General features: G+C 69.2%; 2 protein-coding genes across 5 annotated transcripts in view; one reads left to right on the top strand and one right to left on the bottom strand.

Moving 5' to 3' along the window:
• BOP1 (BOP1 ribosomal biogenesis factor) overlaps positions 1 to 27,505 on the top strand; it is a 65,648-nt gene that overhangs the window by 36,416 nt on the left and 1,727 nt on the right. For all 3 annotated transcript variants that reach the window (XM_062570736.1, XM_062570737.1, XM_062570738.1), the window contains exons 4-12: positions 22,298 to 22,452; positions 22,754 to 22,871; positions 22,997 to 23,098; positions 23,514 to 23,726; positions 24,660 to 24,821; positions 25,086 to 25,166; positions 25,490 to 25,559; positions 26,542 to 26,674; positions 27,164 to 27,344. In XM_062570736.1, coding sequence (XP_062426720.1) covers positions 22,298 to 22,452; positions 22,754 to 22,871; positions 22,997 to 23,098; positions 23,514 to 23,726; positions 24,660 to 24,821; positions 25,086 to 25,166; positions 25,490 to 25,559; positions 26,542 to 26,674; positions 27,164 to 27,344 — 1,215 coding nt within the window. The remainder of the gene's footprint in view (positions 1 to 22,297; positions 22,453 to 22,753; positions 22,872 to 22,996; positions 23,099 to 23,513; positions 23,727 to 24,659; positions 24,822 to 25,085; positions 25,167 to 25,489; positions 25,560 to 26,541; positions 26,675 to 27,163; positions 27,345 to 27,505) is intronic.
• Positions 9,401 to 16,917, bottom strand: SCX (scleraxis bHLH transcription factor). Of its 2 annotated transcripts, none has more exons than XM_062570751.1 (2): positions 16,185 to 16,917; positions 9,401 to 9,532 (listed from the first exon to the last, which is right to left on the bottom strand). In XM_062570751.1, the coding sequence occupies exons 1-2, from the start codon at positions 16,704 to 16,706 to the stop codon at positions 9,494 to 9,496; spliced, it is 561 nt and encodes a 186-aa protein (XP_062426735.1). In that variant the 5' UTR covers positions 16,707 to 16,917; the 3' UTR covers positions 9,401 to 9,493. The 2 variants fall into 2 exon arrangements, with proteins under 2 accessions (XP_062426735.1, XP_062426734.1); XM_062570750.1 differs by lacking the exon at positions 9,401 to 9,532 and adding an exon at positions 9,949 to 10,141.

The following is a 27,505-nucleotide window of genomic DNA, read 5'->3' on the forward strand; positions in this document are numbered from 1 at the left end:
CTGCCTTTCGCACGGCTCCTGGCCCCGGCGCCTGCCGAAAGCCGCGGCCGAGGGGGGACCGCGGGCCCGGCCCGGCTCGGCCAGGCTGGGCCCGCGCGCGGGAAGCTCTCGCGCTTGCCCCGCGGCGGCGGGCGGAGGTGCGCCCGCTCGCAGGGCGCCTCGTGTCGGCGGCCGGGGCTGCAGAGCCTGGCCGGCGCCGAGCCGCGGGGACGCCGCTGCGGAGCGGCCGCGCCGGACGGAGCTGCTGCCTCGGAGGGGCGAGCGGTCCGGGCGCGCCGCAGGGCTTCGTCCGCGTGGGGCCCCGGCTCGCTCGGAAGAGGCCGGAGAGCCGTAAGCCAGGGAAGCGCCCGCGCAGGTGCCTGGCTCCGGGCCTTTCTCCGGAGCGGAGGCCTCTGCCCGCTGCGCCGCGCAGCTCCCCGCTGCCAGAGGCTGCGGGGCGCTGGGGGGTGCAGGAATGGCAGCACCGCAGCCCCCCTTGCGCCCTCCCCCAGCCATCTGCGGGTTCCTGCCGGATTAAGAGGAGGAAATCTGGAATTGGGTTACTCTCAATATTGAACCTGCCATTATAATGTTTTTTATTTTGTTCTGTTCCGATCGAATTGGATGCAGCCTCCCTTTTAGCCCTTAATGGCTTGGCTTTGAGAATTTCCTTCAAAATTACACCGCCGGCTTCCTGTTTTCAGAGCTCCCTGGAGCCCCGCAGCCGTGTGGAATAGCTGGGGAAATCGATCCCTGGAGCTGAGCCGGAGCGTTGGAGCCGTGCCGTGCGTGTGGGTGTGCGTGGGTGTGCTCGGGATTTCTGCTCTTCCTTTCTTTAACGTTTCGCTCGCCCCCCACCCGGGGCTGGGGGCTGAGCACTTGCAAGCAGAGATCCTGGTCTGCGTGTGCCTGCGCAAGGAGGAAAATCCCACCGACTGGCAAGCCTGCTGCCGAGCTTTCCTCTGCCGCCTGCGAGGCCGAGGAGGAGGAGGAGGAGGAGGAGCGCGAGGGCTGGTGCGGACGGGCACCGCAGCTGCTGCTGCCGCCGCCTCCGCTCACCTCTCCGGGAGGGAGACCTTGGGCTGCTGCGGTCCGTCCTGCGGTGGAGGAGAGACTCGCGCCGAGCCCCGGATAACCCAGCTCGGTGCTTGGCGCCGGCGATGCCCTTCTCTGCGTGCTGAAGCCCGTCCGCAGTGAACCCGCGTGTGCCACCGGCTGTGGTCGCGCTGAGGGCGGCCGGGCCTGGCTGTCCGTCTCCCGTCCGTGCCCCGGGCAGGGATTCCCCTCTGTGCCGTGCTGTCTTCCCTCGCTCGCGGTACCAAAGGGTGCGGGGGACACGGGACACCCGCCGAGGGCTGCCGAGGGCCCCACAGCCGCGCGCCGCGCCGGCTGGATGCGTGAGGAGGGGTCGGGCTGCTGCGTGCGTGGAACCGCGCGCCTGTGTTTCCTGCGTGGGCTCGAGGCTCTCGAAGGAGAGCCCTTCCAGCAGCCTGGAGGGCTGCCCGCTTCCCCGGGGCTCAGCGTGGCTGTGGCCGCAGCACGTGCAGAAGGAGTTTGCGAGGAGCTGTTTTGGAGAGCACCGAGCCGCAGGTGTTCACCCTGCCCCCCTGGCCCGGTTCCCCGCTCCGCTCAGCCCTGCTGCGTGGCGCAGTTCAGTGCCCAGGCTTGGAAACAGCCGGTGCTGCTGGCTGCCGGGGCCTGCTGCAGTCAGCCGTGGGCCTGCTGCTCTGTTTGCCGGTTAACCCATGAGCACTTATGTTAGTCACCATAACTAGACATTTTGGAAAGTGTTTTTCCAGGCTACGGATCTGCATCGCTTTCCCTAAGGATCTGTGTGTCAGCAGATAAATGACCAGAAAGCTGTTAACTGAGGATCTGATAAAGGTGCTGGAATAGAAAAGGCAAGTTTTGCTGCTCCAAAATGTCATGCTCCCTGCTCCCCAGCAGCATTACCAGCTCCTGAGCAGCATTCCCAGCTGCTGGAGCAGCATTCCCAGCTGCCGGAGCAGCGCTCCCAGCCCCAGAGCAGTGTAGACACAGGGCTGCCCCTCTCCATGCTCTAGATCCCTGGCCCTGTTTTTTCCAGTGGGCTCCAAGCGTGCCTTGGCTGCTGTCAAGTGCAGCGAGCCCAGAGCTCGCAGCCGCTTCCCATCGCCGCAGATGAAGCTGTCAGGGAAGGAATCCTCTGCTGATAGCCCTCAATTTCTACGGCATCAGCAATGTGGGAGCATTTGGAAAGAATTCCTTACAATAAAGGGAAGCTTCATCTCTTTTTTCCTTTCCCACATCTCACTCGTGGGACAGAATAAGCAGGGTCAAGCCTGGGAACAGGTTGCCCACAGAGGCTGCGGAGTGTCCGCCCTTGGGGCTACTCGAACCCAAGCGGAGAGGGTGGCCCCGCTCTAGCTGGGCCTGCTTGAGCAGGGGGTTGGACCAGGTCCCAGAGGTCGCTGGCAGGCTCCACGGGTCGGCGATTCCGGGAATCGCCGCGTTGCCGGCGGTGTTACGGGACGGGGCCCCGTGCCTCCGCTTTGGGCTGTTCCAGGTGCGCGGCGGTAAGCCTAGGACAGGATTCCTCCCCGCGCCCTCGTGACACGTTCTCTCGCCCACGGCTGGTGCTCAGCGAGCGGGATTAGTTCGGGAGGGCGACACGCACCCTTTGCTCCCGTTACCCGTCTCCTCTCCTAGGCGCTTGCGTTGTTCCTTTTCGTCCCCTGGGACTGGCAGAGCCGCGTGGGGCTGCAGGATACTTCCCTCGTCTTGCTTTCCCTTTCGCAGCCGGCTGCGTAACCTGTTCCAGCTCGTCACAGAGTTGGTTCGTTTTTCTCTTCTGCTTGTGACCTTTGCAAAAGGCAAGGAGAGGAAAGTGCTTTCCAAGGCGGCTGGGCCAGGGCCTGGCGCTGCAGTGACGGGAAGCGCAGGACCTCCAGCGTGTGAGCCGGTGTCCCGGAGGCTTCAGCGCCGGAGCCAGGGGAAGGGCAGGAGTGACGCTGGCTCTCTGAGGAGACGCCTCTCCGCTGGAGACGGCGAGCTGTTAGCACCAGCGCACCAGCGAAGGGTGCTGGCCTGCCCCGAGAAGGGCGTTCAGCGTCTGCACCCAAAATCCTGAGCTGAGGGCAGAGCGGGTGCAGAAGCAGCCCCCGGGGTGCGCAGGGACGGGCGATGTGCTGGGAGGAGCCGGGGCGTTCAGGGTGTCCAGCCCCAGCACCACTGACCCTGGGATCGCTTCCAGCCCTGCAATGCTGGGGAGCCGGGCGAAGAGCAGGGTGCCGGGAGGGACGGGGAGCTGGGCGAGGAGCAGGGCGCCGGGAGGGACGGCGGGGAGCCGGGCGAGGAGCAGGGTGCCGGGAGGGATGGGGAGCCGGGCGAGGAGCAGGGCGCCGGGAGGGACGGGGAGCCGGGCGAGGAGCAGGGCGCCGGGAGGGACGGCGGGGGGAGCCGGGCGAGGAGCAGGGTGCCGGGAGGGATGGGGAGCCGGGCGAGGAGCAGGGCGCCGGGAGGGACGGGGAGCCGGGCGAGGAGCAGGGCGCCGGGAGGGACGGGGAGCCGGGCGAGGAGCAGGGCGCCGGGAGGGACGGGGAGCCGGGCGAGGAGCAGGGTGCCGGGAGGGACGGCGGGGAGCCGGGCGAGGAGCAGGGCGCCAGGAGGGACGGCGGGGAGCCGGGCGAGGAGCAGGGCGCCGGGAGGGACGGCGGGGAGCCAGGCGAGGAGCAGGGCGCTGGGAGGGACGGTGGGGAGCCGGCGAGGAGCAGGGCGCCGGGAGGGACGGTGGGGAGCCGGCGAGGAGCAGGGCGCCAGGAGGGACGGCGGGGAGCCGGGCGAGGAGCAGGGCGCCGGGAGGGACGGGGAGCCAGGCGAGGAGCAGGGCGCCAGGAGGGACGGCGGGGAGCCGGGCGAGGAGCAGGGCGCCGGGAGGGACGGCGGGGAGCCAGGCGAGGAGCAGGGCGCCGGGAGGGACGGGGAGCCGGGCGAGGAGCAGGGCGCCAGGAGGGACGGCGGGGAGCCGGGCGAGGAGCAGGGCGCCAGGAGGGACGGCGGGGAGCCGGGCGAGGAGCAGGGCGCCGGGAGGGACGGTGGGGGGAGCCGGGCGAGGAGCAGGGCGCCAGGAGGGACGGTGGGGGGAGCCGGGCGAGGAGCAGGGCGCCAGGAGGGACGGTGGGGGGAGCCGGGCGAGGAGCAGGGCGCCAGGAGGGACGGCGGGGAGCCGGGCGAGGAGCAGGGTGCCGGGAGGGACGGCGGGGAGCCGGGCGAGGAGCAGGGCGCCGGGAGGGACGGTGGGGAGCCGGCGAGGAGCAGGGCGCCGGGAGGGACGGGGAGCCGGGCGAGGAGCAGGGCGCCGGGAGGGACGGCGGGGAGCCGGGCGAGGAGCAGGGCGCCGGGAGGGACGGTGGGGGGAGCCGGACGAGGAGCAGGGCGCCGGGAGGGACGGTGGGGAGCCAGGCGAGGAGCAGGGCGCCGGGAGGGACGGTGGGGAGCCGGGCGAGGAGCAGGGCGCCGGGAGGGACGGTGGGGGGAGCCGGGCGAGGAGCAGGGCGCCAGGAGGGACGGCGGGGAGCCGGGCGAGGAGCAGGGCGCCAGGAGGGACGGTGGGGGGAGCCGGGCGAGGAGCAGGGCGCCGGGAGGGACGGCGGGGAGCCGGGCGAGGAGCAGGGCGCCAGGAGGGACGGCGGGGAGCCGGGCGAGGAGCAGGGTGCCGGGAGGGACGGTGGGGGGAGCCGGGCGAGGAGCAGGGTGCCGGGAGGGACGGCGGGGAGCCGGGCGAGGAGCAGGGCGCCGGGAGGGATGGTGGGGGGAGCCGGGCGAGGAGCAGGGCGCCGGGAGGGACGGTGGGGGGAGCCGGACGAGGAGCAGGGCGCCGGGAGGGACGGTGGGGGGAGCCGGGCGAGGAGCAGGGCGCCGGGAGGGACGGTGGGGGGAGCCGGACGAGGAGCAGGGCGCCGGGAGGGACGGCGGGGAGCCGGGCGAGGAGCAGGGCGCCAGGAGGGACGGCGGGGAGCCGGGCGAGGAGCAGGGCGCCAGGAGGGACGGCGGGGAGCCGGGCGAGGAGCAGGGTGCCGGGAGGGACGGTGGGGGGAGCCGGGCGAGGAGCAGGGTGCCGGGAGGGACGGCGGGGAGCCGGACGAGGAGCAGGGTGCTGGGAGGGACGGCGGGGAGCCGGGCGAGGAGCAGGGTGCCGGGAGGGACGGCGGGGAGCCGGGCGAGGAGCAGGGCGCCGGGAGGGACGGTGGGGGGAGCCGGGCGAGGAGCAGGGCGCCGGGAGGGACGGTGGGGGGAGCCGGGCGAGGAGCAGGGTGCCGGGAGGGACGGCGGGGGGAGCCGGGCGAGGAGCAGGGCGCCGGGAGGGACGGTGGGGGGAGCCGGGCGAGGAGCAGGGCGCCGGGAGGGACGGTGGGGAGCCGGGCGAGGAGCAGGGCGCCGAGAGGGACGGTGGGGGGAGCCGGGCGAGGAGCAGGGCGCCGGGAGGGACGGCGGGGAGCCGGGCGAGGAGCAGGGCGCCGAGAGGGACGGTGGGGGGAGCCGGGCGAGGAGCAGGGCGCCGGGAGGGACGGTGGGGGGAGCCGGGCGAGGAGCGGGACGTCCCCTGCGTGAAGGGGGCCGGGAGCTCCCCTGCCCTCGCGCCTGGTCCGCCTCGCAGCCGGCGGAGGCTTGCGGCAAGCCCTGGCGCAGGCCGGTCTCCCCAGCCGCCGGAAAGGCGTGTTTAAAGGGCGCTTGCCTTTCTACTCGGAGACCTTTCGAAGGCTTTACTAGCTAACCTGTAATTTTCACCTGCGATGCTTTAATAGCTTGCCAGCTGCATTCGCTGCCGAAGGGGTCGGCGCGGGCTCTCGGGAGGCTGTATGGAAGCGCCTGGGAGCGGAGGCAGTCGCGGCTCGAGCTCCGGCCTCCTGTGCCGCGCGCGCCGGCGTGCCGAGCGCCCGTGGAGCTCGGCGCGCGGGGGCCCTGCGCGGAGCCGGCATCTGCCCGCCGCTGCCTCGTGCAAGGGAGGCGAGGTAAAGCTCCGTCGCCTCGCGGGCCGGCTGGGTCTCGCGTTTCTGGTCCGCTCGCGCGTGGCCCGTGCAGGGCGGCGGAGCTCAGCGCTGGGCGGCGCGGAGGACGAGCCTCGGGGCGAGGAGCAGCAGGAGCGGGGCAGCGGCAGGCCGTGCTGCTCCGCGCAGCCCTTCGCTCCCTGGAGATGATTCCCTGGGCGATCGTTTGCCTAACAAGTATGGAAGTGCCATAAAGCGGCTCTGCTGGCGGCGGGCCCGGTGTCTCTGCTGTTGCTTTGGAGATGAGCGCTGCGACATCGCAGTCGCTCTGGGGTCAGCGACGGGATGGCTCGGACAGGCTGACATCTCCGGCGGCAGAGCTGGCGACAGCCCCGTCTCGGGTGTCCCTAATTCGCACCGGATCCGTGATGAGGGCTCGCTGCCGTGCGGCGCTGGGAAGCAGCCCGAGCGCAAGCTGGGGACGGAGCTGAAACGCGCTGCGCGGGGCGGCTGCCGGGAGGTGTGCTGGCAGCAGGTCAGCGGGACCCGGTCCCCTCCCGCCCTCCGGGACGCTGCAGCCCGAACTGCTGGCCACCCAGAGCTTGCTGTGCAAGGGCTCTCCTGCCCGGTGAAGGAGGTTCGTTGCCTGCTGCACGGGTGGAGCGGCTCACCGCGGAACGGCTTCGGGCGTGTTAGCGTGCTCGGCCGTCCTTGCGCAGAGAACGTGGTGCTAGAGGTCTTCCTTTGGCAGGATCGGGCCACAGGCAGTGTAGCAGAAGACAGCCGTTGCCTGAACTCTGCTTGTGCTGGGTTAAACACGTATCAGTGCGCTTCATCTGCTCTTCGTCTCGGCACCGGCAGCTGTTTTGATAAGTGTCTCTGCCTAAACGCGAGGGAGGTGGCAGGGAAGTGGGCTGGGGCCTCCAAGCCCAGCGCTGCGCTGTTCAGCCTGGGGACAGTACGGTGGCAGGAGACCAAGAGCTTCTTCCCGTTTGGAAGCTGAGATGCACTCCCGTGTCGCGCGTACCTGGGTCTCCTTGAAAGATGTGGCTCTCGGTGAATGGAGGGGTTTGAGGGAAGGAGGCTCAGCGTCCTCTCCGGGTCAGGGACCTTCAAGCCTTTGGTCTTTTAAAGACTGTTTGCAAAATTGCCCATTTTGTTTCTTTGTCTTCAAGGCTCCCCGCTGCGATACGAACTGTGGATTTGTCTCTTAGTCAGAGCTCAGCTCAGGTCACCAAAGAGCGGAGAGTATCTAAAGGTGGTGCCTTGCAGCTCCAGCTCTCTGGACCATCTCCAGAGCCCTCCGCTCTTTCCCCTCCCTCCGCTTCCAGCAGGAGCTGGGCCTCGGTCCTTGGCCTTAAAGCCCCTCTGAAACCTGCAGACTCTGTGAGCAGGGAGACGCCAAGCCCTGAGGATTAAGCGTCCTCTGCTGAGGTGTCCTAGCTGGGAAGCAGGGAACGCGTGGTTGGAAGCCATGCCAGGAAGCCCTTTGCAGTGGGACCTTAGCAGCGGTTCTGACTGGGAGTCCCCCCAATAAGCTAGTAAGTGCTTTAGAAAGCCCCACTCGAAGCAGTCGGGTTACCCCCAGGGGAGGCACCCAGCAGTTTTACGAGACGACCGCTGCACGTAGCTGCTCTCCGGTCGGCCGGTCGGGGGTTAGAAGGTGGGGGGAACCCCCGAGGCGCCTGGCGCGGCTCCTCCTGGGCCTGGCTCAGGTTTACCCGCCTCGTTCAGCCTGCAGCGGCCTCGCGCCAGTCTCCGCGCCGCGCCGGCGTGTGTGTCCGTCTGCGGCTCTGCCGGGCTCGCTCCGGTCCCGCCGAGGGAGTTCCTGCGCGGCCGCGTCTGCCTGCAGCGCCACGGCCCGTCTCGCTGTCCGCCGGGGCCGCCGGCGCGGCCTGGACGTGGGCAGACGTGTGAATCCTGGAACTACCTGTGACTTCACGAAGCAAATATGTGGTGGAAAATTGCTCGGCACCGGGGCAGGCCCTATCGCACAGCTGAGAGTAATTGCTGCGCAGCCTTGTGCGGATGTCCGCTCGTCCTCCCGGCGCCAACGGGGGAACGGAAACCGTCGCTGGAGCTGGGAGTGCTTTCCGGCTAGTCCTGCGAGATTTCCCCTGTGAGGGGTGACGCGTGCCCCCGCGTGCGGCACCGCACGAGGGAGCGAGGAGCTGGGCCGGCGCGCGGGCCTCCCTCCGCCGGCCCCGGGGCTTGCTGCCCTGCAGCCCGCCCGCCCGGCCGCGCGCCCGTGCCGCCAGCGCCGCGCGGCCGCCGGGCTGAGCTGCGCCGCCGCGACCCGCTCCTGCGCCCGGTGCCCTGGCCCTGCGGCGCCGCAGCGGTCCCGGGGCGCCTGGGGACGAGCTGGCGGCGTCCTCTGGAACCGGTGAAGCGTCCTGGAAGCGTGCGGTGCCACGACCTCCTCGGCAGGACCCAAAAGGGCTCCGGTGAATCAAAGTTTTCCTCCCCGGCGCCTCTGAATTTCATTTTTAAAACAGCCGTTGCTGCCGGGGGACGCCTTTGGGCCCTGCCTGAGAGGAGGGATGCTTTCCAACCTCTTCCTCCGGCTTTGAGACTGCTAATATTAAAATTAAAAATACAAAACTTTCCATGCGTGTAAAGCGGAGCACTTCCAAACCGGGCTCCCTGCGAGTGAAACGTTAGCTGTGTCGAGCTGGCAGCCCCGCCGGCTCCTCGCTCGCTTCCCCGGCCTGAGCTGGAGCGAGCCGGCCCTGGGGGCCGCGCGCGCGCCCCGAGCCCGCCGTGCCGGTGCCCCGCGCGGCGGCCCGCGCTCCCGGCGCTCCCCTCCGGCCCTCTCGCCCCAGCGCGCGGGGCGGCCCCGCAGACGGGCCGGGCCACAAGCTGCAGCCCGGCTGCTCCGAGGCGCCCGGCGCTCCGCCTTCCCTCCGGCTGCCCCGCGGCAGCGTCCGGCTTTCCCCGCGTGCCTGCTTTTCCGCGGGCCCTCGAGCCGCGGTCTGGCGCGGCGCCGCGCAGCCCTGGCTGACCGCACAGGTGCTCGAGGCCCGCGAACGTGGGCGAGGGCAAAGGAAGGGAGCCTCTGCCGGGAGTCAGAACCATATTTGTTTTTAATTATACAAATTGCTCAGGCTTTATATTATCACATCAATGACATGAAACACCAGCATGTATTGATTAAACTCAACAACGCAGCGCCCCAGGACCCAGAGTTCGGGGGACGGCGTGGCTCGAGGCCGGGCGGAGCGGGGAGAGCAGTTCTGCCGGCGCTGCTCGAGCCAGGCCCGGGACGGGCAACGTCCGAGCCGCCTCTGCGCCCCGAGAGCGGCCGCGGGCGCGGAGCCGGGCGCGGGGACGCGCGCCCCGCAGCAGCTCCCGCGCCCCGCAGCGGACGCGGGGCCTCCCCGGCGGCGGCGGCGGCGGCGGCTGGGCGCGCTCCTCCGGGGCGAAGCCGCGCGGCTCCCCCGGCAGCGGGGTGAAGGCAGCAGTGTCCGTGGCTGTGGTTTGGTGTGTGTGGCTTTTCCATCCTTCCTCCTTCTGCTCCTCCTCGTTGTCCTTCCCGAACCCATAATCGTCTAGCTCCGAATCGCCGTCTTCCTGTCTCGGTCTTTACTCTGCAGAGGAGAGGGAGAAGGCGGGTTAGGGAAACGCACCGGGGCTGGGAATCGCGCCAGCGCCCCAGCGCCAGCCTGGCAGCCCCTCGCTCCTCCCCGCGCCGGTGCAACCTGCAGCGGCTCCGTGCCGGCAGCCCAGGCGACGTGGGGCGGCGTTTCCCCGGGCATCGCGGCTGCGCGTCCCTCCGGGGACCCGGGCTGCAGCCGGAGCCGCTTCCTCCGATGCCTCTCCCTGCGTCCCTGGGACGGGGGCCACGGTGGGCTGCAAACACCGATCCGTCTCCGTCCGGTCGGTCGCCAGCCGCGGTGCCCCAAAGCCGCCGGCGCCCCGGGGACAGGCGGGCCGCGCGGCCGGCCGCGCTCCCGGCCGGGGCAGCCGGCGGCCCGCTGGGCTCTGCCGCGGCGCTCTCCTCCCAGGGCCGGCACCTTAGGTGGCTTTGCCCCGTCTCCGCCGCCGCCGGCGCAGCCTCCCCCTCCGGCGCACGTGCGGCCCCTGCTCTGACTCTTCCTTTGTTACCGGGGAGGGGAGGGGAGGCGAAGGGGAGTTCAGCTCCGAAACGGTAAAATTAAATTTCCCAGATGTTCGGGCCCCAGGAGTTCTTGTGCTGTCTGGAGAGGAAATGGGGATTCGGAAAATCCCGCCTCATATTTTTTCCCCTATCACCTTGCCTTTCCGCTGCCATTAAGTGCAGCAGGAACAGTAAATTACAGGGCTGCGGAGCCGTCCCATCTCGTAGATACGGCGGGGGCGGAGGGGGCCGGCGCTGGTGGGGGGCACCCGGAGCAGGGCCCCGCGGGCGGCTCTCCGGCCGTGGGGCTACCGCACTCGGCAGCGTCCCGTGCGCCGGCAGTGTCCCCTGCGCCTGCCGGCAGTGCCCCGCGTCGTGGGGACGGAGGGAAGCGGCGGATACGCTCCGCCTGCTGTGCCCGCTGCCTGTCCCCTCCACTAAATTCCTGCCTCGGCGCAGCCGTGCCGGAGGAGAGCCGTGCCGGCCTGCGAGCGGTTTTCCTAGGCTGGCGGTAAAGCCCCCGTGAGTCCAGGCAGGCAGGCACAAGCCCTCCAAAAGCATTTGCCGGGATTTCGCCTCTCGCGCTCCGGAGCGCTGGCGGCTCGGCAGGGCCGCCGAGGTGCCCGTAAAGCCCCCGCCGCTGGTGCCGCCGCCTCCTCGCCCGCCGGCCTGCCGCCGCTCCGGCCGGAGGAGCCGAGCGCTCCCCGCGTGCCCGCGGCGGGTGCCCGCGCCCGCGCCGGCCCGGGGCCGAGCGCCACAGGTGCCCGCTGACCCTGCCCGCGCGACCGTGTCGGCCCTTCCCTTCGCTGCGCACGCCGAGGCACGGCGTTTGCCCTTGCTCGCCGGGGCTGGACGCTGCGTGGCTGCTGCTCCCTGGGAGGGGACAGGACAGCCGCTGGCTTGTTCGCGCCGGCAGCAGTCTGGCTCCTGAGCAGCTCCAGGCTGGGTGCGCGAGGCACCCTGGAGGCAGAGCCTTCCTGAGGGCCGCGAGCTCAGAGCTGCCCCGCCGCGCTCGCTGTGCCTGGGGACGAGGCGCGAGCGTCCTCCCGAAGCCGAAGCCGTGGGGAGAGAGGCCAACGCGCCTCCGGGGCGCGGGCAGGAGATCCCCGCTCCAGCCGGAGCCGGAGCGCAGCCTCCCAGGGCCGAGCTTCTCCTGGGCTTCCTGGCCCTCTGAAGTGCCCGGCCGGGGGGCGAGGATCGGTTCCTGCCCCCCGGGTGAAGTTACAGCTGAGCCCCCCGGGAGCTGGGGGTGCCGGTGGCCTTTGCTCCTGCTGCCCAGCCTGAAACGTGGGAGCAGCAGCGTCTGAGCGAGGGCTTCACCCGTGATCTCCTTTGCTCCCCGAGGGCCGTGCAACACCTTTCAGCTGGTCTCTGTGCCCTCTCCCCGGGCTGCTTCCCTGAGGAACGCACGCTCCCAGCCCGCCGAGGCACGGGGCGGCTGTGCTGGGCGCTCGCCCTCGCTGTCTGAGCGGGCATCGCCCGCTCGGGGCGGCCCACCCGGCTTTGCCCCATGCCCTCTCCCCCTTGGTGCTTGGCCCTCTGGCTCTGCACGCCCCAGGCAGCGGGGACGCGTGTTTTGGGAGGGTGGGTGGCCTGCTGCGGAGCCCGCGAGGGTCCTTGTCTCCTGAGCAGCTTCAGCGGGAGGCCTGGTTCGGGTTTGGGCTCTTGAATATTTAAACACGTCCAGCCCATCGCACGGGGCAGGCTGTCTGAGAGCTCGGCCTGAGCCCTGGCTGCTCCCAGCAGCCGCTCCAGCTGACAGGGTCACTGACGAAGAAACATCCCCTTTCTTCCGCCACCGGCACTGTTTGTCCCGGAGGGGATGGCAAAGGCCACAGCCGCGGAGGAAAACGGATATTTTGCCGTGCACGCTTGGAGAAATCCAGAGCTCTCAAGGCCGGGTGGTCATTAAATGCTCCTTCCCTTCTCGGGAAGGTGACGAGCCTGGGATGGTCCCTGAGCCCTTTCTGGAGCTTGGGAAAGGCAGTGGGAATCTTGCCTCGGGGAGGGAAGGAGCCCCCCGCTCCGCTGGGGCACTCGCAGCGGCTCGGCCGCCCCTCCGGCTCCCCGCCGGCTTTCCCGAGGGCGCTCGCGGGGGTCGGGGGGACCCCGGCTCCTCGCGTCCCGTGGGCGTGCGGAGATGGGGCACCCACGCGGGAGCAGCACGCTGCGCCCCGGGGCTTCGCCTCGGGGGATCGAACCCGCCTGCTTCCTGGCAGCGCGGCGGGCTGCCCTGCGTGCCCGGCGCCCTGCGGTCCTGCAGCGACGTGCGCGTGCGAGCTCGGCTGGCAAAGCCGCCCGGCCTCGCCTCCGCGCGGGCGCCCCAGCTGCCTTCCTTCCAAGGGCAGGAGCAGCCGCCCGCCGCCCGCCTTCCTCCCGCTCGCGTCTCGACGGCAGCGCAGCCGCCGGCCCTGTCCCCACGCGCGTTTCCAGCCTGAGCTCCGCGGCCCAAGGAGCAGCAGCGGCCAGCCTGGGCCGAGCCCTTCCTCAGCGCTCGCCCTCTCCGGCTGGCGGGACGCCGGGGCGCCGGGCACTTCGGAGAAGGCTCTTTCCAGTGGGGTGGTGGTGCTCTGCCCCTGGGAAAAATGGGAAGGTCTCTCGGATAAGGACTCTGGGTGCCCACGTTCGAGGCTGGACCAAGTCCCGCGGCGTAAGTCCAGGCGAGCCCCCTTGCCCTTTGGGTTGCTGCTCCGCCGGGGAAGGTGGGAAGATGCTCAGGTGAGCAGGAAACCTCGGCGCAGCCCTGCTGCCCTGCTCGCCATCCCTTGGGCGCCGCAGCAGCAGGCAGCCTGCGGCGGGTGGCCCCAGCTCTCATCCCGCGCAACTCCTCTCGCTGGAAAGCGCCTGGCCTGGCAGCTCCCGCCTTCGCTCCCCGCGCCACGGCCCGTCTGCCGGGAGCCGGCAAACGCTCGCCCGCCGCCCTCCCCGCCTCTGCTCGCTGCCTCCCTCGGCCGGAGGGCTGGGAGCCGGGCAGGGACGGCCCGCGCGGGGCGTTTCGGGACGGCCGGGGACGGCTCCGTGCCTCAGCTGCGACACGCACGCGCGTGGAGATGTCCCCGGCTGCTCGGCGCGGTGCCGGCGCTGCGCGGCTCCGGAGGGGCGCTGGACGGAGCGCGGCGCGGCCGGGGCTCGGCTGCGAGCGCCCTGGCGATCCCCGCGAGGTTGCCGTCCGAACCGCTGCCGAGGCGGTTTGGGAGTTTGGGAGAGCTGCGCGCCCTCGGGTCGTGCCGGCCGAAACGACGTCGCTGCGTGTGAGCGTAAAGACGCGGCGGGGGGGCGAGCCGTTTTGACTCGGGTGCCCGATGGCGCGGGAAGATCTGCGTCTCCTTCAAGCTCAGCATGGGGCAAAGCCGCGTTCGGGTGTTAGTACGGGAGAAGAGGAGAAGTTGTTCTATCTCCTTTTCCTGGCGAGACCGGTACTTAGTGGGAATCGGTCTTAGAGGAGCCGCACGGCGCTGAGCGCCCGGGGGCTGCGAGCGGCAGAGCGAAGGGCCGGGAGCTGGCCCGCGCAGGGGCGGCCGCTCGGCTCGGGGAGGTCGGCGGTCTCGCCCGGAGCCCGTGTCTGCTGCACGCGGCGGCGCTTCGGTCTCGCTCGCGGGAGCCGAGACGGGGCCCTTCCACCGCGTGTCAGCGAGCCGGGAGCACCCGGCTGCTCCGTGTCTGCAGCTGCGGAGGAGCTCGCTTTCATTTCCTTGCCATTTGTCAAAAAAGCCCCGCCTGATAAAAGATGGTTTGTTTTACTCTTTTAACATACAGTAAAACCCATTGAGTGGTTATCTGGCTGTAAAACCTCAAGCAGAGACCCAACACTTGCGCTGTTTACCAGGCACGTTTTGTTCAATCCCTTCTTCCCCGTAGGCACCTTCCCAGGCTGTTTCTCAGTCAGACCAAAGTATCTTTGACAGCCGCTGTGTATCTGGTCTTGGGGAGATTAATCTAGAAGCGCGAAGGAAGGGAGGTGGCCTGTCTTGGCTCAGGATTCCTGCACTTCTTATCCTTTCCATGCGCCTTGGCGTGGACATGCTTCTCCCGGGGTTTGCTCCCGTGCAGGAGCCGGTGCTTTATAGGAATCGATGCAAAAGCGGCACTGCCGGCGACAGAGGCAGGGAAGGCTTGATCTTCGGAGAAGACAGAAGGCGATCGTACGGGAAGTTGCTGGTTAGGTTGGCAATGGGTCAGCTCCGTAAGATCCTCCCCACTTGCAGCTTCTCCTTCTAACCTGGGATAACCCTGGCCTAGCACACAGGGAAAGGGGGGACTGCGGTGCGTTGGGGCACGAGGACGCTTTGCAGTCGGGAGCGTCGGGCCACTAGAGAGGAGCAGAACAAGTCGGCACGGGAAGCTCAGACCGCCACGGCTTGGTCCTCCGCCCGCCAGTGTTTGACACTGGTACTCGGGAAGGCAGCAGGCGGGGAAGCGCTTCGTCTCCGAGGCCCGAGTGGAAACAGCCCCACGTACTTGTCTTCGATGAGTTAAGATTTATCAGCGCAGATCCTAGCAGAGGCCGGGACTCTTCACATTGCTCTCTCCTGCCTGCTGTTCCCAGCTCTGTCTCCTAATGGAGTGAATCGGAGAGGACATGCAAGGGGGCTTAGCAGGGTATGGGGTTTTCCTGTTTGAAATACTCCAGCTGTCAGAGTTTGCTCGTGACTGCTTTTACCGCCCTTGCTTCACGCTTAATGAGCCTCGAGCGCTTGACAGAGGCTTCTCCCTCTTCAGGACGTTCCTGCCCGGGGTTAAACGGGTTCAGAGAGCGGCGTGCGGCGCGTGGCTCTGGCCACCGTCCCTCCGTGTGCCTCGGCTCCTGCGCTCTCCGTTGCTCCCGTCCTGCCAGGGACCATCTGGGGCATTCGGGAGACCAAGAGGGTTTTAAAGCCCAGCCCTGCGGGGGCTTCCTTCCCGGGGGAGCGGAGCAGGGCTCGAGCTGCCGGGTCTCGAAAGCACCTCCTTCCTGGGACCCTCTTTCCGCCTGGTTTTGTGCAAATGGTGAGAGCTGTCCGCACACGTCGGAGAGGCTGCGGCCCTCTTCGGCAGCGCCGCTCGCTGCGCAGCGCCCTCGCAGAGACTTCGCTCCGCGGGAGGGTCTGCGGAGGCTGCGAGGTTCGCGCTGGCGAAGGTGGCGGCTCCGGCTGCCTCTCCCCGCCGGCGGGTACTAGCGCAACCCGCCTCGGGAGCCTCCGCAGAGCTGCTGGGGAAGGTGGGTTTGCCCAGTTCGCCGCTGGGTTTGCTTAATGCACTGCCTGCCCCCTCTGCCTCCTTCTCCCTGCCCGTGCCCCCGGGGAGCTGTGGGCACGCTGGGGCCGCCGTTGGGCTCGCTGGCCCCCCTGGCCTTGCTGGGGCCAGGCAGGCACAGGGAAACGCTCTGCTGGGAGACCGGTCCCAGCGCGAGGAGGACCTGCCTGCCAGCACCGCGGCTGCAGGGCGCTTCCCGGGCAGCGCCAGCCCGAAAGCCCGCGCCGGAGGAGCCGCGGGGCAGCCGGAGCATCCCTGCTGCGCCCCGGCTCGCTGCCTGCGGAGCCCCGCTGGCCTCTCCTGGCGAGCCGGGACCACGGTCCCCTTCCCGGGGGCTCGCCGAGGAGCCCGGAGCGCCGCTCCCCCAGCCTTCCTCTGGGCCGAGGCGCCGGGCCCAGCAGCGGGGTCGGCGGCGCTCGCCCCGGCGGGCGCGCCGTCCCAGCGCGCAGGCTAGCCGCCTCCGGCGAGGCCCCGGCCGGCCCCGAGGCCCCGGCTCGCGGCGCTCGGCGCCCCGGCCCTGACTCGCGCTGCCTGCTCCGTTTGCTGCCCGGGCGTGCTGCAGGGGAGATCCCGCTCACTTCCTTCCCCCGTTCGTCTCGCCTGCAGTGCCTAAAATCAGCCTGCCGCCCCGAGAGGGTCGCCCCTTCCCCGTCCCGCTGCGTTTCTGCCGGCACGCGAGCGCGGGGTTGGGAGGCAGCTCCGGGGCCGGCGCCGGAGCTGCTAGAGGCCGCCGGCCGCCTCCTCCCCGCCCGGCTCCCAGGGCTCTGCCGCGTCCTCGGCTCGCGTTGACGCCGGGCCCGGAGGGGTCCCCGCGGGGCGGCCCGTCTCCCCCTCCGCCTTGCGAGCCTTCCCGCGGCCCCTGCTCGAGCCCGCGCGGGCCGGCGCTGCCCGCGCCGCGAGCACCCACTTACCAGCTTCCTCTGGTTGCTGAGGCAGAAAGTGCAGATCTGTTTGGGCTGGGAGTTCTCGGCGTCGCGCGCCGGGGGGCTGCCGCCGCCGCCGCGGTGGAAGAAGGCTGGCGTGGTGTGGCAGGGCTGCCCGTCCCCGCACGCCTCCCCCACCAGCAGCACGTTGCCCAGGTGGGAGATGTAGCTGGAGGCCAGTCTCAAGGTCTCGATCTTGGAGAGCTTCCTGTCGGCGGGCTCGGTGGGGATGAGCGTCCGGAGGGCGGTGAAGGCGGTGTTGACGCTGTTGGTGCGGTCGCGCTCCCGCGCGTTGGCCGTGTGACGCTGCCGGGGCTCCCTGCTGATCCGGTTGGGTTTCTTGCCGCTCCTCCGCTTGCTGCTCTTGAGGCCGTAGCCGTCGGCGTCCAGGTGGTAGGGCTTCTCGTCGGAGCCGGAGCTCTCGCTGCCGTTCTCCTCGTCCTCCGACAGCATGCTGATCTCGGGGTACAGGTAGCGGCTGGGGGCCGAGCGCAGCATAGCGAAGGACATGTCGGCCGGGAGCGGCGAGGGGGCTGCGCTGGCGGGACCGCCGGGCTCTTCCGAGTTCCTCCTGCTCCGGGCAGCCTCAGCTCCGCGCGCTCATGCTGCTCCGTGGAGTCGGATGCGGGGCGCCGGGGCAGGCTGCCGCCTCGCCGGCGGGCTCTGGCGGGGACGGGGACGGGGACGGGGGTGCGGGGGGTGCCCGTGCCCCGCTGCCGCCCGTGGGCGCCCGCCCGCTCGCTGCTCCACGCAGAAGGGGTTAAGGGCTCCTACGGCAGCGGCAGCCGGCGGCGGCTCCTCTCCCGACACATGTGCATCTCCCGGCGCCTCCGAGCGCCGCGCCGCAGGAGCTGGGAGTTTTATAGCACCAGCAGTGGTCAGCCAGGCCCCTCCTCCGCCACTCCGGCTCCGCTCGGCAAAGGGGAGCCGCTCGGCTCCCGCCTACCTGAGCTCCCCTCGGCCGCGGGGGCTCGGCTTAACCCTTGAGAGCTCGGCCGGCGGCTCCTGCCCGCCGAGCGGGGCCGGCCCGCAGCCCCGGGCGCCCGCGGCGTTGCGCCCGCGCGCAGGGGCCTGGCCGCCCCGGGCGCACGTGGGCCGCTGCCGGCGGGCGGCCGGGCTCCCGGGGGTCTCCGGCTGGGGGTCGACAGCGGGACCCCGTGCCGGAGCGGGGAGGGGAGGGGAGGGGAGCTGCGTGGCCCCTGGGACGGGGGCTGGGGGAGACGGGCTCTACGGCCGAGCGCGGCCAGCCGGAGCCCGGAGCCAGTGCTGGCAAAGCGAGCCCCGGAGCGCGCTCCCTCCTCTCCAAATCCATCCTCCTGCTGCTGCTAATGGGGCAGAGAGGGAGGAATTAACCCTTGCCGAGCTGCCGCCAGCACCGCCTCCGCCGCAGCAGCGGCTCCGGCCTGCTGCGCGCCTGCGGCTCTCACTTCCTCCCTCCTGGGATATCAAAATCGGTGTCTCTGTCGGGGAGATAGGTGCAGGCGCAGGGGCCGGACCCGTCCCCGCGGGCACGGCGGCTCGGGCAGACTTCGCTCGGGACGCGCGCGGCGTGCCAGCGGCTCGGCAGAGCCCTCTGCGCGCGGCGTGCCTCCGGCTCCGGGGGTCCGTGCGGGCCGGGGGCTGGCTGCCGCTCGCGCGGCGCTGGCCCGACGGTGTCTGCGCCCACACCTGTGACCGGAGGAAACGCCGGCTTCTCTGTGCTTTCAGGATGTTGTAGGTGAACTTGTGGCTCGTGGCGGAGAGCCCTGTGACCTGGCCTAGGTCGCACCAGCGGTGCAGCCCCACGGCTGCTTCGTTTCGTGGCCCAGACCGTGGGCCGGAGAGGCAGAGGCGCTCCAGGCCCGCTCTGCGCCCTCGCAGAGCCGCCAGCCTCTCCGGCCGGGGCCGGGCACGGGGAGCCCGCGCAGCCAGCGCCGCCTGAGCGGGGCTCCCTTCCCTCCGGACCGCGCCGCGCTGCTGGGCAGGCTGCTGTCGGCTCCTCTCCCGCGGGGCGAAACGCGCCTGCCTGCCGGTCCCAGGCCTGGAAGTCCGTCCGTCCTGCAGGGATCCCGCGCCTGCGCCGGCAGCGATGCTGCGACCAGCGTCCCCGCTCCTGCCGCACACGGGCCGGGAGCTCGCCAGACCCAGGCCGCCGGGAGGGCGCGGGCAGCCGCCACGGCCCCCTCCCAGCCTGCTGCACGCAGAGCCCTGGGTCTCGGCTGCGCGGGGGCCTGCCGGGCTCTGCGAGCCGCTCCTGCTCCCTCGCTGCTCCCCACACGTGCTGCTCTGCTCCGGCTTCAGGAAAAGGCCCTTTGCCAGGCCCTCCCTGGAAGAAGGGGAGTCCGGGAGCCTCACCTGCCACGGGGTTGCCACGGCCTTCTAATGCACTTGATTTGGTTGATGAGCAGCAGTTTAACTTAGCCAAAAATGAAAATCGCCATTTGTCGTGCAGGTGTCGGCTTTCCCCCGGGGCCCCCCAGTGAGCAGCGCACCGCGGCCCCCTGCCAGCAGGAGCTCCGCGCGGTGCTGTCCTTCCTAGCCAGTGTTTCCCACCTTTGCAGTGTCCTACTACAGTTAATCAGCTTCTGAAACCCAAGCCACTGTCATCTCCTTCCACCGCGCTGGGTGCTTACCACGTGTGCTTTGCAAACGCTGGCTCCTGTAGGCATCTGCTTTTGTTTAGCCCTCCTAATGATCTTGCTTTTCCCTAGCAGCTTTTACCGAGTGCAGTCCCCAGGCACTTTCCCTGCACGATCCCTCCTGGCGAGAAGCACCTCCATTTCCCCGAGCCCAAAGATCCCCGCTGCAGTCCAGCCCCGGCTCTGTTACCTGGAGCTGGGCCCGCCCGCCTGGTGCTGCGGCGGGGCGGCCTGGGACGGCTGCCTGCTCCCCCGCGCTCCTTGGACGGAAGCGCCGGGCTCCTGCCTTTAATGCTCCCTTTTGAATCGGCTGCTCTCCGGCTTCAGGCGGAGCTGCCTTCCTCCGCTCGCCCCCAACCCCCCGGCGAGCAGCCCCGCGGAGCCGTGCAGGCTTTCCCAAGTCCGGGCCCTCCGAAGCGTCCCGTCCCGTCCCGCTGGAGGAGCCCTGTCCTGCGGGAAGGGCAGCCGGGGATGCCGGTGGTGCAGAGCGGCTCCAGCCCAGTCGTCCCCCGGGGGGATCCCCTCTGGGGACAGCGCTTCTCCGGCCGCGACCGATCCCAGGATCCCTCCGTCTGCCTGTTCCCCGCTGCTCGGCCCCTCGCCGGGAGCACCCCGGCCTGCGTCTCCGGGCTGGGCAGGGTGGCATGGCGGAGATTGCCCCGTCCCCTTTCTCCTCCACGTGGACCGGATATTTTCAAGCAAAGAATCTTTCCTATGAAGCTCTCCAGCTGCCAGGAATGTGCGTCTAGGAATGCCCAGGGCCCATCCAAGAACAACTTCCAGACGCGAGGCTGAGTGACGGCGTCCCTCGCGCGCGGGGGCTCCAGCCTCCCTCGCGCTCCCTTGGAGAGCGCAGCTCGCCGGCGGCGATGCCTCCGCCGCCCCGCCGCGGGGCCCTTGCTACCGGGCTGCTTCGGCCACCGTTAAGAAACTCCGTCTGGGAGGAACGTTTCCTTTCTCGGCCCGCCGGGGGTGGGAGGAGGAGGACCCAGAGCCCGCTCGGCGGTTGCTAATTCGCCTCGGACCGCAGCCCGCCGTTCGTCCGTGGCCGCTGCAGGCGTGCGAGGCCCTGCCGAGAGTCTGCTCCCGGCGTGCCTGCTCTGTGCTGCCGGCACCGTCCGCGCTCTGGGCTTTGCTGCGGAGCCGCCAAGGCTGCGGACACCCGCCCGGGGCCTCCCTGCGTCCTCGTCGGCAGCCCCGGGGATGGCAGGGAGTGCTCCGGGGCAGGAGCGCTCCGGGGGCGCCTGCTGGCGCCGAGCCTGTCCCTGCGACTCCACGCCTGCCTTGCAGGTGCTCCGCGGTCACCTCCAGCTTCGGGGCCGGGCTGCAGCCCCGGGGCGCAAGCGGGCAGGGGCACGGGGTGCCCGAACACGGGACCCAGGGCTCGGACCGCAGGGGAGAGCGTTCCAGGCCTGCGATGCCCGAGGGGACTGCTGCAATCCGCTCCGTCCTCCTGGCACGAGCTTCGCCCGGGGATTCCTGCGTCAAGGCCGCAGCTCCTGCCGGCGCTGGAGCAGGCCTTCGGGAAGAGACGCCCGCTCTGGGCTGCCGGGCTGCAGCGAGGCCGCGCTCCCTGCGCGGCAGCCCGTGTTGCTGAAAGCGCGCGCCTGGTTCCCGCGCCGAACGCGCCGCTGCGACGGCGCGCTGCAGCTCGCCTGCTGCGCTGCTGCTGCACTGCGGAGCCGAGCGCGCGCGGAGCTTTCCCCGTGTAAGCGCGGCTGTGGCACGTCAAGGTGGAGAGCGCGTCACGCGCGGAGGAGGGGGTGAGCGGAAGCAGAGCCTGCCCCTTCCCCGGGCCGCAGAGCGCAGGCAGGCGGTTTGCGTCCTTGCCGCCGTGCCGTCACGCAGGCACCTGTAGGACGTCACGCGCTGCTGATCCCTCTCGCTGCCTGCCCGCGGCTGGCAAAGGCGTCTCGCCCTGCGCGGCCGGCCCGCATCCCCGCGGGCTGCTCGGGCGGGATCCCGGCCGCCCGCTGCCGTCGCCGCTGCAGCACAGCGCTGGCAAGCGTGCCTCGCGGGTGTCCAGCTCGGCGCGGGGAGCACCGGGCTCTCCCCGGCCCCTTGGAGCTGCCCTTGGCCCGTTCGCACGCTACGGGCAGCCTGAGCTCCGTACCGCGTGGCGGCTGCTGCCGCTGCCTGGCGGCCCTCGGGGAGCTGCCGCTCGCCCCCGAAAGCATCCTGCTCAGCGCGGGCATCTTGCCTGCCCGGCAGCCCGGGCACCCCTGGGCTTTGGCAGCGCACGGGCAGGCGCGGGGGGCTCTGCCGGCTGCCAAAGCCGCGTGCGTAGCGGGCGGCTTCCCGGGGCCTGCGGCAGCCGTTGCCGATGCTGATGGGGAAATTCCTGGCCGATTTCCCGGGGGGCAGCGCACATCCTGCGCTGACGTGTGCGCAGGGAGTGATGGATGGGTCCGGCGTGGCCCCGGGGGCTCCCGCCGGCTCTGCCTTCTGGGGGCTCCTGGCGCCTTTCCCTGGGAGCTCTGTGTAGTTCGCAGGTGTTTATGGGGACCAGATGGTGCTGCGGGGTGAGGGTGAGCCCTGACTGCGGGGTGTGCGGGGCACAGGTCACCTTCACACCTCCTTCCCCGGGTGTTTGTAATTGGGGCCGGGGTCTCTGCGTTTTGTAAACGCGAGTGCTGCTGGAGAGAGGCCTCGCTCCCCGCCGGGCCCGGGGCTCTGCCCGGCACCGCCAGCCCCTTTCCGTCCCGCGGCCCGGCGGCAGCGGGAGGACGCGGCCGTGGGAGATGCCGCGGGCCACGCGGGGCTGCCCTCCCGCTGCCCTCCCTCGGCCCCCGGGCAGGCGCGATCCGGCCCTTCCCGGCGTCGGTACCAGCTACCGCGAGCCTGGAGCCTCCCGCGAGCCCTGGAAGCGGCCGGGCCCGCTGCCCGCCCGCTCTTACCGCCCTCCCCAGGGGCTGGCGGCCGGCTCCACCACGCTCAGCCGGGGCAGCCGGGCTTGGTGAAGCCGTGAAAGGCTTTTCCAGCCTTCCTCCTTTGGTAAATGAGCCCAGCTGGGTTCCTGTGACACTTACTCCCCCCGGGCCGGAAGGGCTGGCACGCTCCGGCGGGCAGGGGAGGACACCAAGTGCCCGGCTCGCTGGGGACGTCTCAGCCCAGCTTGGACACGTGTTCTCAGGCTGGACCCCAACTCCCTCTGCAGCTCTGGGGTTCAGTTATTGCCCTCCCAAATCCCCCAGTGCCGCCTCCTTCCCCTTCCCGCTTGCCATTCCTGTGCCGGGCCACGGGGGGATGCCGGGGTGGTGCAGGGCCGTGGTGGGTGCTGGCAGCTCGTGGCAGGGGGTTGTTTCTTGCCCGCTGCAAGGGAACGGAGTGGCCCTGCTTCCCATCAGCGTGTACTCGAGCAGGGAGAGTCGACTGCCCCTGCCTCTCCTGCCTTGCCTTCATCTCCCCCTCTGGCACCCAGGGGTGCATCTGCGTGAAGCTGTGCTGATCCCTCATGCTGCCTTTCTATCCACCCTCCCCCAGGATATTCGCAACACGGTGGGCAACATCCCCATGGAGTGGTACCAGGACTTCCCACACATCGGCTACAACCTGGAGGGCAAGAAGATCTACAAGCCCATCCGGAACAAGGATGAGCTGGACAAGTTCCTGGAGAAGATGGAGAACCCCGACTACTGGTGAGCAAGGATCAACGCGCCACGTGCTGCGCTGCTTGCCCTGCTGCAAGGCGTGCGCGCAGCCCCGGGACTGCCTGTGTCCCTGCGCGTGGGGACGGGGACTCGGAGCACCCCGGCTCTCCCAGAGCCCTGCGCAGAGCGCAGGCTAGAGACCTTGATGTCTCCTGATGTGACTTCTGGCACTGTGTGGCTTTGGGAGCCAAGAGCCTCAAGGTAGTGGGGGGCTCAAGTTCACCTTCAAGGGACAGACAGACGGACACCGCAGTGCAGCCCTAGCTCTGTCTCACCTGGTTCCCTGCAGGCGAACAGTCCAGGACAAGATGACCGGTGCAGACATAAAGCTGACAGACGAACAGGTGGACCTGGTGCATCGGCTCCAGAGAGGGCAGTTTGGAGACGTCCACTTCGATCCCTATGAGGTAGGGCTACGGCATGCCCGTGGCAGGAGGGCGTGGTGGCTCCTGCCGCTGCGTTTCCCCAGAGCCGTTTGGGAAAGGCAGGGGCAGCGCAGCTGCTGCAGCCACCCAGATCTGTGTCTCCCCAGCCAGCCGTTGACTTCTTCAGCCACGAGGTCATGATCCACCCTGTGACAAATCGCCCAGCAGACAAGCGGAGCTTCATCCCCTCCCTTATTGAGAAGGAAAAGGTGAGAGATCCGAGGGCACCCTGGGTGGGTTGGTCCAGAGGAGCTGGGAGCACAAAGCCGAGCTCCAGGCCTGCGACTGAAGTCCCCACGTGGGCAGCAGCGCTGAAGGCTGGTGACTGCGGCTGCTTTCCTGTCTCAGGCATATCTAGTAGTCCATCTTATCCATGCTATGGCCTACCCATATCCACCACCATCCCCATGGTGGCTGTTCCTGCTGCGGCGGTTCCTGTGCACATACAAAGCTGTGCTGAGGCCTCGAGTCCTCTGCAGCCCCCCCCCCACATAGGGGTCTCAGGCCTGCGGAGCTCTGCACTGCCTCAGAGGCATTCATAGCCCTCTTTACATCACACACATCCTGCTCCCCAAGCTCGCAGAGCGCTGTGGCTCCTGGGGTTGACCTGTCCCTGCCTTACAGGTCTCCAAGCTAGTCCACGCCATCAAGATGGGCTGGATCAAGCCCCGCAAGCCCAAGGAAGACGCACCTACCTACTATGACCTCTGGGCCCATGAGGATCCCAACTCCATCCTGGGCCGGCACAAGATGCACGTCCCAGCCCCCAAGATGAAGCTTCCTGGCCATGAGGAATCCTACAACCCCCCACCCGAGTACCTGCCCAGTGAAGAGGAGGTATGGGGCAGCTGTGAGGGGTCAGCAGCTGACAGAAGGAAGCACTGGGCATATGGGGAGTTCAGCAGGTGCTGGGGGCACAAGAAGGGCTGTGAGGAGGACTGTGGTGCCCTGTGTGCTGGGGCATGGGGAAGTGCTGCATCTCAGAGGGTGTCATAGAGACAACGAGAAAATTGTCATTATGTAGAGCTGAGTCGAGACCTCGCAAAGGAAATATTAAAGCAAATGTTCTTCAGCCCCCAAAGAGAAGTGGGGCTGCCTTGCAGAGAGAAGGGCCTCCAGGTGGACAGCAAGGTACAGCCTTCAGCCTAGACTAGTGCTGGGCATCACTAGTGAGCAAAGGTCACCCAGGAGGAGTAATGGAGGGTGTTGGGGTGAGAGGCCAGAGCACAGGGGAAGGAGAAGCTGCACTCCCTGCACTCACACCTGGGCCTGGCAAGAGGGGATTTCAGAGCTCAGAGAACAGGGATGAGACATTGTAGGTTCCCTAGCCAGGATTGGGATCATCTTGTGAGCTAGCAGCAGTGAAAGCAGGGCCCCTACTCAAACTGGGAAGGAAACATGTGATCTGGGGATCTGGGCAGTTGCCAGCTTGTTGGTCCAACCTTGAAGGCTTGCCATGGTCAAAGCAGACCCTGAGAAAAGCTGTAGTAAACAAGCCTTCTAAACAGACATGGAGACGTTGGGGGCAGAGCAGGGTAGGCATGGTGTGAAGATTCCTTCCTCGCAGACTGGTGAGATCCTGGTGCTTCCGAAGGAAGAATGAGGCAAGCCAGAACCCGGCTGCAGGATGGTTCTTGGCTTGGGAGGGGATGTGCTGGGTTGGGGCAGCAGGACCTGGCTGTCCAGGAGCGTGCGTCCAGACCTGGCCATGCTGCCAGATGGCACTCTCCGTGTGTGCGCGGCTGACCTGGGCTGCCCTCTGCCCCGCAGAAGCTGGCCTGGGAGCAGCAGGAGCCGGCCGAGCGGAAGCTGAACTTCGTGCCTCAGCAGTACCGGTACCTGCGGGCAGTGCCTGCCTATTCCCGCTTCATCCACGAGCGCTTTGAGCGCTGCCTGGACCTCTACCTCTGCCCACGCCAAAGGAAGATGCGGGTGAGAGCCCCTCACGCCCCCAGCGTCCCCCTGTCCTGGAGACCTTGCAGGCTGGCCCTGGGTTGGGGCTGTAGCTGTGCCGGCAGAGGCAGAAGCACTGTCCTGTGCTTCCCTCCTGGGCCTGGTCTGTCCAAAGCCCTGCACCCTTGGCAGCCTCCTTGCCTGCCTGCCTGGGGACTGCGACCCTCGCGCCATGTGCTCATGGGGCAGCAGCCCCAGTCCAGGCCCCCCCCCCCCCAGTCTGACAAGCTGCCTCTCCTGCAGGTGAACGTGGACCCGGAGGACTTGATCCCCAAACTGCCGAAGCCACGGGACCTGCAGCCGTTCCCCACCACCCAGGCCCTGGTAAGTCCACGCGTGGCGCCGTGTGCGTGCCCGGTTGGCGTGGGAGGTGCCCAAGCCGGTCCTGGTCGGATGCAGCGTGTCCCTGTGTCCGTAGACACCAGCCTAGCCACAGCTGGGCAGGGCAGGGGGCTGCCATCGGGGAGGAACGAGGGCCCCACGGCCGGTGGGGCTCGGTGGGATGCAGACATCTGCCTTCCTCTAGACACAAACACCGCCCCCCTCCCCAGCCTCCTCGCTGATGCCGTGGCGGTGCAGGGGGGGGTCCCCAAAAGGCCTGCTGAGCTGCACGGGGACCCTCACCCACTTCCCGTCTCCCTCCTCAGGTCTACCGCGGGCACACCAGCCTGGTGCGGTGCCTCAGCGTCTCCCCCAGTGGGCAGTGGCTGGTGTCAGGTAAGGGTTTGCGCTCCAGACCGGGAGCTCCAGGACGTGCCGCAGGCCCAGCCCCAGAGCAGGAGCCGGGCCTGGTGGCCCCCCATGCCAGCGTGGGCTGGGGGAGCTGGTCTGGTCACCGCGTGCACGGGCAAGAGCCACAGCTCCGCCAGCCCTGCTCAGCCACGCGCTGCGGCGCAGGGCTGTGGGGGAAGCCCAGGCACCGGGCTCCCGGCCTGGGCGCCAGCATCCATCCCTGGCAGCCGCTCGGCCAGCGGAGCCAGCGCCGGCCGGGCCCGCGGGGAGGAGCGTGGCCTCCAGCAGGCCCTGTGGGTTTTTCCAGCCGCCTTCGGGACCCCACCCAGGAGCCTGCGTCTCTCCCGCCACTCAGCAGTGGAGAAAGTGAGGCTGGAGAGCGAAGGGAGCAGCCCTGAGCAGCCAGCCGGAGGCTGGAGATTGAGAGCAGATGGCAGTTTAATAGCCCACAAGGCACATGTGCTTTTTATAGTGCTCGAGTTTCCAGGCTGCCAGCTCCCGGTGGCCCGCGTTGTCAGCCCATTGCACAACGTGGAATTCCTGGCCCGCGGCTGGGAAAGTGGCTGAGATCAGGCGTTAAAAATAACCCGACCTGCAGGGACACGTGCGCGCTGCGCGTTACCTGCTTCTTCCGCCACCAGCACCTCTGCGGCTGCCTGCGCGCTGGCGGGCGGAAAGACCTGCCCGGGACGGGAGCCTGGTCTGCGCTTTCTGCGCTCGCTGGGCCGTGCCGGGGCCGGGGCCGGGGCGGGCACGCTGCCAGCACAGCAGCTGTGCCGGGAGCCAGGTGCCGAGGCCTGCGTTGGGCAGGGGACCGCGGGCCTTGGAGCCTGCTGCATCCCTCTTGCAGCTCGGGATGTTCCTCTCCCGAGGCAGCGAGCGGGGGGCCGTGCTGACCTGCGGTGGCAGAGCCCTTGGGGTGAGTCACGCAGACCCTGGCCCAGGCCCATCGCGTCCTGTCCTGCAGGCTCCGATGACTGCACGGTGCGCTTCTGGGAGGTGAGCACGGCTCGCTGCATGAAAACCCTTCCCGTGGCCGGCGTGGTGAAGAGCGTCGCCTGGAACCCCAACCCCACCAGCTGCCTGGTGGCCATCGCTGTGTGAGTGACCTGCTTAATAGTCACCATCCTCCAGCCGGCAGCATCTCAGGAGCTTCCTGAGCTGCCGGGGTTGCTGGATTTCCACTTCGAGAGTCTATCCAGCAGCCATGGCACATCTGTAACGCATGGCCCCTGCAGTGAGGCCTTCCACACGGCCTGCTGTGAGCAGAGCCAGCTCTGAGTGGCATGACCTTACCTTCCATGCCACTTGATGGGCCTCACTCTTGCTGAGGAGGGATCAGTCAGTTCCCACCATCCTGGCCAGGTACTTTCAGGCTATAGCAGAGCACCACAATGTCCTCCCTCACCTGGCGCTTTTCCAGCCTGAGGGCTCCTGGCCTGTGGAGTGGCCCAGTGGGCTTGCAGATTCCCGCATGCCCCTGCTGCCCTGGCCCTGCGCTGGGGCCATCCCGTGACTTCGCAGGACTTGTCGAGGCGGCGGTCATGTGTCTGCCCCGGCCCTGATGCGTGCACGCTCCCCTGCTGCAGGGAGCAGTCAGTGCTGCTGGTGAACCCCAGCCTGGGGGACAAGCTGCTCTACGGGGCCACCGACCAGCTGCTCGAGTCCTACGTGGCGCCGGAGGAGGAGCGGGTGCAGCCCGTCCAGTGGGTCACAGCCACCACTGAGGAGCACAGCAAGGGCATCCGGCTGGTTGTCCAGCATAGCCGGGTACGGATGGGGCAGCCTCACAGGGAGCCGCTCGGAAAGCGAGTGCTTGGGCGGGTGGTTCCCTGGGGAAGGTGAGGGCCATCCCTACCCCGTGGGTCTGCAGGTGCTGGGAGCTGGTCCCCCGGGAACGGGGCCCCGGCTGGCCGTGACCGTCTCCTACC

This window comes from Rhea pennata, chromosome 2 (assembly GCF_028389875.1).
Source record: "Rhea pennata isolate bPtePen1 chromosome 2, bPtePen1.pri, whole genome shotgun sequence".
NCBI classification, from domain to species: domain Eukaryota; kingdom Metazoa; phylum Chordata; class Aves; order Rheiformes; family Rheidae; genus Rhea; species Rhea pennata.

Bases quoted from the DNA above. Each gene is read 5' to 3' on its own strand.
- SCX (XM_062570750.1), bottom strand. From the start codon at position 16,706: ATGTCCTTCGCTATGCTGCGCTCGGCCCCCAGCCGCTACCTGTACCCC. The intron at 10,142-16,184 runs GTAAGTGGGTGC...TTTCCTCTCCAG, and splicing joins TCAGCAACCAGAGGAAGCTG to ACAGCACAAGAACTCCTGGG.